Source organism: Scatophagus argus, chromosome 11 (genome assembly GCF_020382885.2).
Source record: "Scatophagus argus isolate fScaArg1 chromosome 11, fScaArg1.pri, whole genome shotgun sequence".
Taxonomy (NCBI): Eukaryota; Metazoa; Chordata; class Actinopteri; family Scatophagidae; genus Scatophagus; species Scatophagus argus.
The window spans coordinates 10,026,312-10,040,642 of record NC_058503.1 but is presented as its reverse complement, the minus strand read 5'-3'; the positions used below and the strand labels follow the sequence as shown (position 1 = coordinate 10,040,642).

At 39.3% G+C, this 14,331-nt stretch overlaps 2 protein-coding genes across 2 annotated transcripts in view; both read right to left on the bottom strand.

Annotated features, from left to right (window-relative positions):
• Positions 1-7,432, bottom strand: part of LOC124067626 (nectin-1-like) — a 37,400-nt gene extending 29,968 nt beyond the window's left edge. The window contains exon 1 of the mRNA XM_046405155.1: positions 7,396-7,432. The gene's annotated coding sequence lies outside the window, so the exon portion shown is untranslated. The remainder of the gene's footprint in view (positions 1-7,395) is intronic.
• Positions 1-14,331, bottom strand: part of LOC124067625 (hemicentin-1-like) — a 48,118-nt gene that overhangs the window by 10,601 nt on the left and 23,186 nt on the right. Inside the window, exons 7-9 of the mRNA XM_046405154.1 lie at positions 4,241-4,582; positions 3,845-4,147; positions 1,811-1,904 (exon numbers count right to left, since the gene is read on the bottom strand). Coding sequence (XP_046261110.1) covers positions 1,811-1,904; positions 3,845-4,147; positions 4,241-4,582 — 739 coding nt within the window. The remainder of the gene's footprint in view (positions 1-1,810; positions 1,905-3,844; positions 4,148-4,240; positions 4,583-14,331) is intronic.

Below are 14,331 nucleotides of genomic sequence, written 5' to 3'. Positions count from 1 at the left end.
ACACCTTTTTGTGACAAGTTTAATTTTTAGCCAAATCCTCTGTCATCAGTCACAGTCCAGACAACGAACACAAAGCTGCTTTTAAGGCAAATATCGATCAACACACCATGTTTTTTTCACCCACATCAGAAACACTTTGACTGACTCTACTGCAGTCTGCAGGGCTTTAAAGCAGTAGTTGTCAATTGTTTTACCTTGACATGAATGTATTTTTTGAAACAGGCGGGTCTAGGTGTCCAAAAATAAAAAGAGGGCTACAGTCAGTGCTTCCTGTTTTAGTTTTATGTGCATTGTTTTACAGTAACATTTGCACTGCAAGTCAAGATCTTAATAATAGACAGCATGGCCTTTATACTGTATTTCAACAGAAGACAAAGTGCGTGCCTGGCAAGATTGTGAGATTCTCTTTATATAAAAACAACAATTATCCCGGAATATTAAGCTCTGCATTTGTTTCTCTCTGAGGTGGATTTAAGACCACACAGTTGAAACCACTGAAGAAGCAGTGACTGGCTTTACTCTAAATTCACAGAAACATTTTAAAAAGTCCAAAAGCTGCAAACTTATTCTTAGAAGTTCTGTGAGCTAACTGAAATGTTAAGAGCACAAGGTTGTTGCCTCTAATTCTGTGATAATTTGTCAATTAGTCTCAGTTTAGCGTAGATTTTCAAATAGTGTAATGTGCTGTGCAGTTGACGACAAAGATGCAAAGATTTGTGCATTTTTCATCTGTTCAGGGCATTCCAGCAGGAACTGAAATATTTGTAAAAGCAACCAAAAAATGTCGAAACTTTTTCTGCGAACACCAGAGTTCCTCTATCAGTTATTTGAGCTGACTGCGTTCTGTGGAATATTGCTCCAGCAGAAGAAAGGCACGACAAAGAAATCAACACATCATCAATAAAATGCACCAGTATTCTTTGAGCACAGTTTATGCCTGCCCGTGCCATAACCCCACTGGCCCCATGGGACTCTGTTCACAACAATGACGTTTTCAAATCGCCTGCCCATGATTCAAGAGTCAAGATGTTTTATGTTACTCAGGATGTATAAATACACTGCTGTGAAATGTGTTGACTGTACTAAAACTGGGGATATACGGAGAACATGTAAGCAGCGATGAAAGATAAAGCAGGAATAAGGTGCAAATGTAATAGATTAATATTAAGGCATATGACAACAGGAACAGAATATAATGAAGGATATACAAGCAATAAAAGGTGTAGCAGCCACACAAAGATGTACAAAAAGCAATATGAATATAAACAGAGTTTCAACAACAATAAAAATATAATTACAAGAGGTGCAGCAACGGTAAAAGGTACATATACACGACATGAACGCCATCTGCCCGGTACAAGACATCCAGGCTTAATCTGTGAAGAGAACACTTCTCCAGAGAGTCAGGCGCCACCTAAGGTGAACATTTGCTCTCAAGTCAGTTCCTATGACAAACTCCAGCCAGGTCAAAACTCTAGTAAGAACAATGAACAACTGAGATGAGATTTCAGACAGTTTGTGGAAGCCAAATATTGCATTAGTGGTCTTCCTGGACCGTTCGACATCTTATGTATGACACACCAATCAGGTGGATGGATTATTTTGGATAAAGGATAAGTGCTCACTGACACAGAATTAATGAATTTGTGAACAGATGTTGATAAATAAACCTTTAACGTGGACAGAAAAAGTCTTTTAGGATGCAAGAATGTGCTGCTTTTCTTTGTTTAGTTTAAAAATAGCTTATGATAAGAACAAACCAAACAGAGCTTCAAGGTAAATATTGTTTGAACTGAAACTCGTTTGTTACCTGCTCCAGGTAAAGTCTGCATCTGGATTGGCGTCAGACACACATTCAAATGAGTCTTTGGCTTGTTCACGAATGTTTACTTCCATGGGTGGGACTGCAAGAGACGGGGAGAGGCCCATGTCAGCACAATGTTCTTTATCCAGTGTCAGCATCTATTTCGTGTCTGTTTATACTAAACTTGTACATGAACCTTTATTAACCTAGACAGAGAAGCCAATTTGTGGTGGTGCGTGGAGGCTGGCCAGACACCCAATGTTGCTGATGAGAGTCTGTGAAAACACTAGGAGTTGTAAGTTTGTAGTTGTGTCTAGTCAACCCTTTGTTAACATGGTGCTAAGTTAGGGACCAAGTTATTGTAAATAAAAATCAACATGTTGCATTTTGTTTCTCTCACAGCACAAGAGCCTCACATCTGTGCTCCTCAGCACCCTGCCAGCACTTTTCTGTGAGTAAAAAATGGAGACTTAAATAATTTAAGATCATCATAGGTCAAAGTCATAGCAATCAAGGTCATACATCACACAGCAATGTTTGAATAAATAACATCAGATAACTGACACTGCATCTGCGATTCCTTCATGATGGTTGTAACTCTACACGTTACTTTCCCTTTAAGGTAGGCTGGACAACAAAGGAGGGTTTGATTTCAACAGTCAGTATGGGGGAGTTCCACAGGCACCAGGTGTCAGACTGGGAAAGTACCAGAAAAATGGTTCAGTTTGCACTGATCAAGTTTAACCTTATTCAACTGCTATTGTTGTTGCCTACCCTTTAGGGAGACACTTAGATGCTGGTTACTTGTTATTGTCATTCATCTTGGGCCTGTAACTGTGTTCTCTTTTTGTGCTTCTGCTTGGGAACCAAACTGTTGAAAACAAAGAATATTTTGCAACTGACTGTTTCTTTGTGCTTCCTCTGTCACTGTCTTTCTCATTTTATGTATCATTGTTCTTGCTCTTCTGTAATACAATACTATAAACGGAAGGTCTGATCATTAGCTTAGCTCAGTGTAACATTACGGTGATTTCAAAAGAGTAGTGAAATAAGAGTTCACAATATAAATTAACTCAATATCAATACATCTACTGTATGTCAATATATCTTGATGCTCTAAAGATAAATGGGCTAAATGAAATGTAATTCTATAGCCATGAAATTATGCAAAATGTGACCACTTCAACAAGTGAACATTATCAGCCATTACGTAGTGTGCCTGAGTTAAGGCCTTCCACTATGAAAATACCCTTCAGCAGAACTGACAACTGAAATGATAATATGAACCTTTTGAAATGAGAAATTCCATGTCACACACCAATCCACGGTTTTAAAAGTGCCAATGGCAATCTTGTGACAGCTCTGGCACCAAAAAAATCACTTTAGAGGTGATCGGAATAATCCTTGTTGTCAGCAAAAATTTTGAGTGACTAAGTAACGATTTCTGGAAAGAGGCATTACTGTTGACTTATTATTGTTCTATTAATGTCCATGTAGGAGCCATTTCTAGAGCCAAGTGTATGAAGAACACCACACTGGTCCAGTAGGAGTCATCTTTGTGGTTTAGATCACTTACAATGAAGGCACGAGGTGAGCACTGCATTGTTGTTTTGGTCAAATGTATGGCTGTATGGAGATTTATGGACGGTGGTTGTGGATTCTTCAACTTACCACACTGAAGAACATTAATGGTGAGCAATAAATATTCCATCAAAGACAAAACGCAGAAATGGGATGCTGTTACTTCACCAGTCAAAGCGGTGCTTTGACAGGAAAGTTCAGCAAGTTCAAACATCCTGCTTAAACATTTTTTTGGTACTTTGAGCTCCACAAGTGAACTGCTATTTAGTGCCACTGATTCCAAAACTGAGCTACTCACACCAAATTAATCGAGCATTACAGGTGACAAAAATCTGTACTTCTGGGGTGAACTGTCCCTTTAACATAACACACAAAACAAGATTCAAGTTTGAAACAAGGCTTATTACATAGGCATTAGCTGCACAAGTAACTGAAGTAGGGAATTATTTTTATACCCACAGTGGACCTGCAAGGTGAAGGGAAGGGTTTCTTCTTTCAACAGGGCTGCGTTGGTGACGACACACTGGACCACGTGGCGATTGATTTCTGTGGTTGGTACTCCAAACAGAGAGCTGACTGTGGTAGTCGTACTGTTGTCATGCTTGGTGGAGTTGGTTGTTGCCCTCACTTTTCCTTCCAGAGTACCAGTCAACCACTTCACCTCCGCGGGAGGCCTGGAACCAGCAGCCGTGCACAGAACCAGGAAAACCTCCTCATTGCCCAGAACAGGAATATTGTACTGCAGGCTTGAGACTGGAGGAACTAGTAGAGTTACAGTACACAAAGAGTCAACATGCAAGCGAGAATGTATGGAAAATATCCAGTGCAATACATTAATACATTAATGCATTTTACCAAGCACGTTTAGAGGCACTTCTGTCTTGTGGTTTCCACTGGGGAACATAGTGAAGACACATGCGTAGCTGCCTTCATCCATCAGTGTGACATTGGAAAACTGGAGTGCTCCATTGCAGTCATTAACACTCCCAACAAATTTAAAACGTTTATCTTGTACAGTGACAACTTCTGGTCCATGTGTGGACACGACTGTGAAAAAGTTTTCATTCTCATTTCTTTTCCTGGTTTTTCTCTGCCATGAAATCTGAGTAACCGTCTCCGTGGTGTCAATGACTTTGCACGGTAAGACAGCAGTCCCTCCTTGTCCCACGGTGATGTTTCCTCCAATCACCTGTAGTGCTGCAAGAGTCAGAAATTCTCATCAGGCATTCAGATCACATCTCAGAAAGGTTAAACAAAAGGAAAAAACACACATGAATTTACACAAAATGTAATTTAAAAACAAACAAAAAAAATTACTTAAAACACACTTTTTAATGCATAAAACCGCATGGAACACACAATTGAACAATAGCTGCCCACTGATCCTCGTGGTGTCAGGGATGTCGCCGTCGCTGACGCAGAAAAAGCTGAACCCCGATGCAGAGTGTAAAAAGGGCTGGCAGGCGAGGCAGAGGTCTGAGCAAGTCTTTACTTTAAGATAACAAAAACCAACTCAAAAAGGCACACACTTACTGTGTCCTAGGATCTATGAATAACTGTGGCTAAACTCCTGGCAAAAACAAGGCAAGGCATGGCAAGGCAAAACTAAACAAAAGTTCCTGGCTTGACATGGGTAAAAGACGCTCTTACAAAGGTGACTGGGAGGACAAGGACTAAATAGACATGACAACAAGACACAGGTGACACACATTAGGAGGGAGAAAGCAATCAGGAAAACCAAAAAGCAAAGCTACATGAAAACAGAACACACAGGGGAAGTGGTGCTTTTCAAAATAAAACAGGACATGACAAAAACCTTGAACATAATACATGGAAACACAAGACACACATGGAACATGACACAAGGACTCAAACCCCCCCCCCCTTTAGAGACAGATCCCAGATGTCCCTAAACAGAAAAACCAGTGCATAACCAGGCCGTGTGGGTGGAGGGGGACCAGGAAGGAGGGAACAACCAAAGAGCAATAAACAAAGAAAAACAAAGTCAGTGATTCAGCCCGGGTGCAGGGCATAGGCCCGGCCTGAAACCTCAGGCGGGTGGCCCCAGTTCAACACCCAAGTGGGGCTTGATGCATCAGGGGGTCTGCCCAAGAGCTGGGCCAGGACACAATGTGAGGCCTCAGGCGCTCTGCTGCACCATCAGGGTCTGGACTAGAGCACTGATCTCCGCGGCGGTAGGTAGCTTGGTCCACGGAGCAGGGACAGGATCGCTGATCTCCGCAGCGGCTGCCGGCTCGATCCGCGGAGTCTGCACCGGCAGTGGGGAGCCTGTTGCTGGATGCAGGCCTCCCCTGGGCATGAAGCGGCGCATCTGCTCCTCCCAGAGTTCAACCAAATTGGGAAGCCAGGTCGCCAGTCCGGTCTGACTTCCAATTAAACTTATACTTAAACAAATAACATAACATTGCTTTTGGCAATAAGTCAATATTAGCAGCTGCAGCTGATCCGGAAGTTATATTCAGAGTTTTCGATTAAAATATTAACTGTCTCATCAGTATGTGCCGTCGTTTGCTTCAAATATTAACACCTCAAACTTTACTCAGTATGTCATCCATGCATTTTAAAATCCCATAAAAATCCAAATGAAATTGTGTTCAGCAAAATCATCCAGGTTCTTGTGAAGCATCTTCCCTCCCTTTCATTAGCTGTTCTTCCGCTGCCCTTAAAAGAAATAAATCAATGGAACATGCAAATGAAGTTTTAGGAAAACCACTAAACTTTGTTGTTGTTGCAAAAAAAAGAAGAAGTTTAACAATACTAAATGTAAAACAGCTCTCAGATCAATAGTCTAATAAACAAAATCAATAAATAATTCAAATGTGTTGTGTGAAATTTGTCATATGCTTCACTGATCGTAAATGTGGCAAGTGACCCAACCAACCACATGAATTTGCACAAAATGTAACTTTTTAACAAAAAAACTTTACTTACACAAAACACACTTTTTAATGCATAAAACTGCATGGAACACACTGGCTTACATGTAGAATCTTTCCCCATGTTTTGAACAAAAGCTGCCCACTGATCCTCATGGATGGGTTCAACACAAAGGAAACGAGTTTCACTACGCGGTAGTGACGCAAATGATGAATTAAGAGTCTCCTCTTACCGTGATGTCATTTTGTATTCATTTTTGGATTTTCAAATTATAAGTTAGTTGAAAAACACTTGGTAACCAGGGAACAAAGGAGTTTGAATCAATCTTTCTTCATGAGTTACGTCTCATTAAATGTGACCCTGCCGGTGAACTAGCAAAGTGTCATGCCTGGTGTTTTTTGTTATGCTTTCTTTTGATTTCAGTCCGTGTGCCATGTTTCATGTTTGTCTTGTCATGTGTTTCCATGTTTTATGTTCAAGGTTTTTGTCATGTCCCGTTTTATTTTGAAATTGTCTCTTCCCCGGTGTGCCCGGTTTTCTTGTAGCTTTGCTTTTGGTTTTCTTCGTTGTCTTGTCTATGTAGTCCTTGTCTTCCCAGCCACCGTTGTCAGAGCGTTACTTTTGTATGCCTTTTTTGCCTTGCCTTGTCTTGCCAAGCCATGCCAGGAGTATTTCTGTTTTTGTTCTTTTGAAAATAAAGTCCATTGCTTGGACCTCTGCCTCGCCTGCCTGCCCTATTTTGACTCTGCATTGGGGTTCAGCCTTTTCTACGTCAGCGACGCCGACAAACCTGACACAAAGACTCCGTCATTTTTAAATACTTAAATATAACAGGTAATTAGCAATTAGTAGGACTTTGGTTTGGTTAACTAAAAACTCTCCACAGCTTATGCACATATTACAAACACAACCTGTACGGTACCATCTGTTCTTTATCCTCATTTTCAGTACAACACAACAAACACGTTACGTCGTAGACAAGCTGCCTGCGTAAAGAAAAGGTCGTTCACTGTACATACCTTCAGCTGTGCTCAGGTTTAACACTAACATCAGTAAAAGCATCGTGGAGCTACACGGCATCCATGTTCAGAGATGAAAACGCGACAAAGGACTTCTTCCATCTCGTGTCTGCGGAGCTGAGTCGCCACGTCACGAGGGCGGGGAGAGGAGGATATCAATTAATCTCACTTTAAAAAACAAATAACTAACGGACTTGTTTTTGGCGAAAAGCAGGTGCAGCTGCAGCCGCACTTTTCTTTAACTGTCTGATCAGTATGTACCGTCGTTTGCTTCAAATATTAACACCTCAAACTTTACTCAGTATGTCATCCCTGCATTTTAAAATTCCATAAAAATCCAAATGAAATTGTGTTCAGCAATTCCCTCCCTTTCATTAGCTGTTCTTCTGCTGCTCTTAAAATAAATAAAGCAATGGAACATGCAAATGAAGTTTTAGGAAAACAACTAAACTTTGTTGTTGTTGCATAAAAAGAAGAAAAAATGAAGTTTAACAATACTAAATGTAAAACAGCTTTCAGATCAATAGCCTAATAAACAAAATCAATAAATAACTCAAATGTGTTTTGTGAAACTTGTCATACGCTTCACTGATCGTAAATGTGGCAAGTGAACCATTTGGCATTTAGCCCTGCCTATAAAGATTTGTTACAGAAGATAAAAAAGACGCTTTTTTATCTCATTGTTCGTGCTGAACACCTGCGATAACACAAAGAGTCGAGTGGAGAAGGCAGAGGCAGGACTACAGTAACAAGCTTTACCGTAAAGAACGATGGAGGCGTGCAACCGATTTTAAAGTGCAGATGGTGAGCGATCCTGCGCAAAGCGGAAACAGGAGCTTCACCTCACTTCACCTCCCCAGGCTGCTGTTTCCGGATCGCTCCGGATCTGATCTTAACGTGTTCTGCTCACTATGAACAACTGATCAAGTTACTGTGACTTTATGTGATTAGTTCATAGCTAACAGATCAGTAAGGATACTTCATGGATCAATTTATATTTTTGTTATATTTAATTCATATTTCATATACTTAGGCCTGCTGTTCTGCTTTAAAAGAGGAAATGCACAGGTCTGGAGAGTTCAGGGTTTTTTTGTTTTTTTGTTTTTAACCACTACAGCCTGCATATATTAGACTTTTTTATTATAATTATTATTTTAGATCAATCAGAAGTACCAGCCAACAAATATTCGTGCTTTCTATTCAAATTTGCTGTTTTAATAAATATATATCCACAACAGATATACAATGGTTACATTTCTCACTGTCATATTGATAACTACCAAAATATACATTTTGTATTATTATTATTATCGTTAGATTACATTCAATAAAGACCTTTAAAAGAGAAAAAGAATTCTCTGAAAGTGTACCTCACCCATCATGCTGCATTTAGGACAACTGCACAAACTGAGTTTTAATCATTTGCATATTTTTTGCAAAATGATTACATTGTGATTTTCAAATTTGCTTTGCAAATTGTGGTAACAAAGGTATCTTTCAAGTTTTGCAAGAATGTTTGAATTAGATACAAATGTGGGACCAGAATGTCCTTCTTACTGAAAGACTCAAGCACAGCCTACAGTTCAGATCTTGCGCTCTAATTTTGTATGTGTGGGTGACAAATAGATGAATGAAATCTGAAATGCTAATTCAATAGATTCCATGCAGGAAAGAGGAGGCCACCAAGTGGTCGGATGAATGATGTTAAACAAAAAGCCGACTAAGACAAGCAAACAGCAATATATTTCTTCTGACATCCATTCAGAGCATAATTGTTATTCAGATTTGAATATAATCTCTTACTACAAGTTTGAACCCAGCAGTTGTTAAAATGTATGTAAACAACGAGAGGGAGATAGAGAGAGAGAAAAGATTTAAATTGTAATTTGGCTTGAGCTGTTGAACCCATTCTGCTTAGAGACAGAGATGCGCACCGCTGAACCCGACCTTTTTCCCTTTAATGATTAATCCAACGGCGATCAGAATTAATGAATGACTCCATTGTGGAGGAGCTGATGTAGGAGGAGAGCCATTCTTCCTGACAGAGTTCAAAAAGTCCAGAGCCATCTGGGAACAGTTCTTCATTGTTTAGAGCATAAAAAACTACAGTTTGTAGGAGTAGAAATGAAGGAAACATCTGTTTCAAAAAGAAAATTTATTTCTGTCTGCCAACAAACTCACTGACCTGCATGGCGCTTAAATACTGGCAGCTTCAGGAGGACTTGATTAGAGAGAATGATCAGCAGGTGTTCAGGTGAAGAGATGGGAGACAAACCGAGGAGATCAACTAGTCATGTTAACAGTTACTCAAGTAAAGTTGCACTTATAGAGAGGAGGCGCAATGTAATGTAATGTAATGCAACGGACTGGTACAAAGTCAACAACCTGTCCATGAACGTCAACAAGACCAAAGAGATGACTGACTTCAGAAGAGCACAGGGGGACTGCTCTCCGCTGAGCATTGATGGCTCCACTGTGGAGATCGTTCACTTGGCTCGGCTATTAGGAACTATAACCCTCTATATGCCCAGCAGTGACTCCACTTCCTGAGGAAGTTGAGGAAAGCTCCTCCTCCTCCCCTGTCTTCAGGAGGACCGTTGGGGCAGCTGCATCACTGCCTGGTATGGCAACCCCAGGATGTTTCTGCCACATCCTTCTGATCAGGTTTAATCAGTTTCTCCATGTATTAACCACATCCTCAGGAAAGTGGAGTCCAGCGTTCATTTGACTCAACGAGTTCCTCTGATCGGCTTGGCTTTGGGCCTTTTCATTTCTTTTTCTGTCAATCTGAGCATGTGCACTGAATACTTGCTGAATGAAACTGCCTAAAAACAGGTTGTCCTTTGTCTTTAAAATCTTTTGACCAATTAAACTTCAAATGATTATAGCAGCTTTTACATTTCGAATCAGATTCAATGATCAAAACAATATCATAACAAGAATGTGTATTTATCATTCACCCTCCATCTCAGAGATTTATATGTTTGGCAAAGCAGTTTATTTGTGCTGTACCTTTCAACAACAAGGCAATTCACAATGCTTCACATGAAAGAAAGCATCAAGACAAGAAAAGAACGAAAGCAACGTAAGTAAACTGAAACAACAGAAAAATGTGAAAGTTCAGTCAGGAAGAATATCTCCTCAAGTCACAAGCATATTTGTGCTCACGGCAAGCTCCACCATCTCATTTGGTCATTTGGTTATTCCAAATAGAGTAACAGTGCGGTGAGAAATTGTGCTTGTATGTCATAGACCATGTAAGCGATACTTGTTTATGAAAGTTGGAGAGACGAACAGGAATTTCCTCTATGTTATAGTTGCGTGTCAAAAGGAACTTTAGACCAACAATTTTAGAAAAAACATAGTTAGGGATACTATTCCATATAGAGTCAGGTTTTCTCAAGAATTGTTTGATCCTGAGTTCATTAAATCTTCCTTGATCTTGAAGGTGTTGTTCAAAGCTCCTCATTTTCACGTCTTCATGACAACAGCTTTTTTATGTAATGAATTTTATTCTTCCATAAAAAGTTAAACAACATATAATCTATGTGTTTGATGGTTTTATTATCAAGGTATAATGAGAGGGCAGTGTAAGTTAGTCTGGATATACCTTCTGCTTTTGTTATTAGCGTCCTGCCTCTTAAGGATAGATCTCTTAGGAGCCAGAGATTGAATCTTTTTTGGGTCTTTTCTATGACCAGGGTAAAGTTTAAAGCAATTCTAGCTTTCTGATCTTCAGTGATGGAGACTGCTAAATATGTTACTGTATTTTTGACAGGGATGTTTGATATTGAGCATGAAGCTGAGTCTTTCACTGCCATTAACTCACATTTGTTTACATTTAAATGTAGTCCAGAGGCCTCAGAGAACATATTGATTATGTTTAGAGCACGAGATGTCTGGGTAGAATCTTTTAAAAAAAATGGTTGTATCATCTGCAAGTTGACTGATAACGATTTCTCTTTCTGCAATTGTGATGCCTTTCAGAGCGCTTGATTTAACATGAATAAGAGTCAACCGTACCGAATTCCTCGTTTAATGTCAAAACGTGGGGTTGTGCCAGAACTCAATTTAATAGAATAATTACTATTAGCATATAAGGTTCGAATAGCTTTGCTGAAAAAAAGCCCCAAACCAAATTTCTCTAAAGAACTAAAGATAAACTGGTGTTCAACTGAATCAAAGCCTTTATAGAAATCTAAAAATAGGATATAACTGTTATCAGAGATTAGTTCAGAATAATCTAACAAGTTTAAAACCAATCTGATATTATTACATATGTCTATTGTTCATGAATCCAGATTGTGATTCGTCTATAACAGAATCCAAAACTAGCTTAAGCCTTTTTGCAACAATAATTGCTAACACCTTATAATCATTGTTTAAAAGACAAATGGGGCGCCAATTATCAATAAGCAGTACATCCTTATTAGGTTTCAGAATAAGCCATGTGTTAATGTTGGAGGGAGCAGTTCATTGTCTATGCTTTCTGTGAAAACCTTCAATAAGAATGGGACTAACTGATCGACTAAAGCTCTGTAAAATTCAGAAGTACATCCATCCACTCCGGGGGAAAGAGAGGTTATGGTAGATACTATCTACTTCTAAACTTCTCAGCCTGGCTAGATCAGAGCTTAAGTAAGGAAATACAATGCAATTTCAGATTTCATAAGTTCCCACTTCATACCATATTTATTGACAATCTTAGCCTCATTCCAATATACAATATTTCCAATAAGTCTTCCAACTTCAGCTTTTACATCTTCATAATTCAAAATTGAACTATTCAATTTCCAACATGAGGAGTGGTTAAAGCAAGCAGAGGAGAATAAAGAGATAACAATATGTATAGCTTTATGATCAGTTAATGGAGTAGCCGTAATTTGTGTCGTATTTTCTCTAAGACCTCTGGAGCCAATAATCTATCCTAGATTGTCATTAGGAAATTTTTCATTAGGAAATTTTTCTCTCCAAATATCTATCAAGTCAAATTTTTGCATGAAACGCTTTAAATAACAGCTTACATTAGTGTTTTGTCTTGATGGCCATCTGTCCACTACACTATCAAGAGCAACATTAAAATCTCCACCAATTAAAAGGAAGGCATTAAGGTTCGCCATGGACTGGTCGCCAGTCAGTCGCAGGGCTGACACAAAGACAGACAACCACACACGCACACACACTCACACCTAGGGGCAATGTAGAGTAGCCAATTAACTTAATGTGCATGTTTTGGGGGATTGTGGGAGGAAGCCGGAGTACCCGGAAGAAAACCCACACAGGCGCAGGGAGAATGTGCACAGAAGGGTCCAGACTGGATACAAACCTGCAACCCTCTAGCCGTGAGGTGACAGTGCACCTCCCGCCCGCAAGCAAAGGTGTATGTAAAAAATACAGGATTTAAAAATGTTTTTTTAGGCCCCAATGATGCACAGCTTTTTTTTTCAATATGAACTTTTACACTGCGTGTTTCTAGCCAAAAGGGGGCCTGGTTGTTCTCACTACAGAGATCTGACATATAGCTTCTCTTGTAAAGGAGACTGAAGACGACGACAGAATATTTAACTGTTCTGACAGGCGAATACTAATCACCATGAGTGAACTCTATGTCTAAATTCGGCAGAGTGCATTTTGCGAGTGATTCATCAGTATTTTGTGCTTGCCACACGTTTACATAGAGGGCTGACTGTGGGTTGCTTCTCGGTCTTCTACCTTCTCTTCTGTACAGATTTCATTCATCTGTACAGCTTTTCATCTGGATAATGGGGTTACTATAACAGATTAAATGCATTGAATTCCTTTAAAAAAAGTCATGCAGCAGAATGCTCATTACAACCATAAGAGACTTGAGACATGTCTTGTACTTGTCAAAAATGACTTGGGACCATCTCTGCCTTGACCTGACACTGCATTTTGATTTCTGAAGCTTATTTGTGTGGTGCACTTAAAGGCTCCCTGTGGAGTTTTCAACCATGAGGAATTTCTTGGTCTTTTTGACATTCAGTGAAGTTCAGTCAAGTTATAACTGCACACCATTCTGTTAATCTGCATTAGACATTAGCCCCACCCTCCATCATTATACTGCAGGACTGGCAAACTCTGAATTGTTGATTTTACAAACAGCAGTTCTGCATGTCATGTTTGTGTGGATGGGGTTTCATGATGAAGTTGAAAGCTCAGACGTAAAGCAACAAAGCATCAACGTATTAACATATCAACTGTAGAGTTTCAACATATCCCCGATTTGCAGAAAACACGTCAAGAAAACAGGGGATACAGCAGTAAGAGTTGTTAAAACAGAAAAATTAAAAATGATAAGATTAAGAACCCTGACACTGAAATAAATGGCCTCATTTCTTATTATCAAGCAGGGCACCTCACTTTAACTATATTCACCAGATTTTATGAGGAGGTTGGTGGCAGCAATAAGACCTACAGCACACAGTAGCACACAGTTGAGAAGAATCATTTATTGCATATATATTATATATATATATATATATAATATATTTAAAAAATAAAAAGTACATTCATAACCTAAAAAATAAAAGTATAAAATCTGAAAAGAGAAAACAGCAGACAGTCTTCCTTAAAATAAGTGTTTCTCCCCTTTGATTCTTTGCTTCCTTTCAGATGATCAGTTCAGAAACTTGATTTTATCTTTTCTCTGTGGTGCAATTAAAGGCTCCCTATGGGGTTTCCAACCACATCTAACAACACACAACTTTTCATTAAGGGTAACCAGAAAGTCTCATGTATCATTAATGCAGTGTAAACATGTTCTACGGGTCAACACAAAGTTTGGTGAACACATTCATGGTCCCCCTTCTTAGCAGGTTGGTATTTTTGGGTCCCAGTGAAATGTCTTGACAATAAATAGACTGACTTATGATAATAAATAGATAATAACACTTACAGGGAAACGCAAGAACACAGCTCATATTCATTACAGAATAATTGTTTTCTTCATCATTTGTAACCCAGAACTTCATTTTGACCTTTAATGAACTTAGAGCAGCACACCAGAAA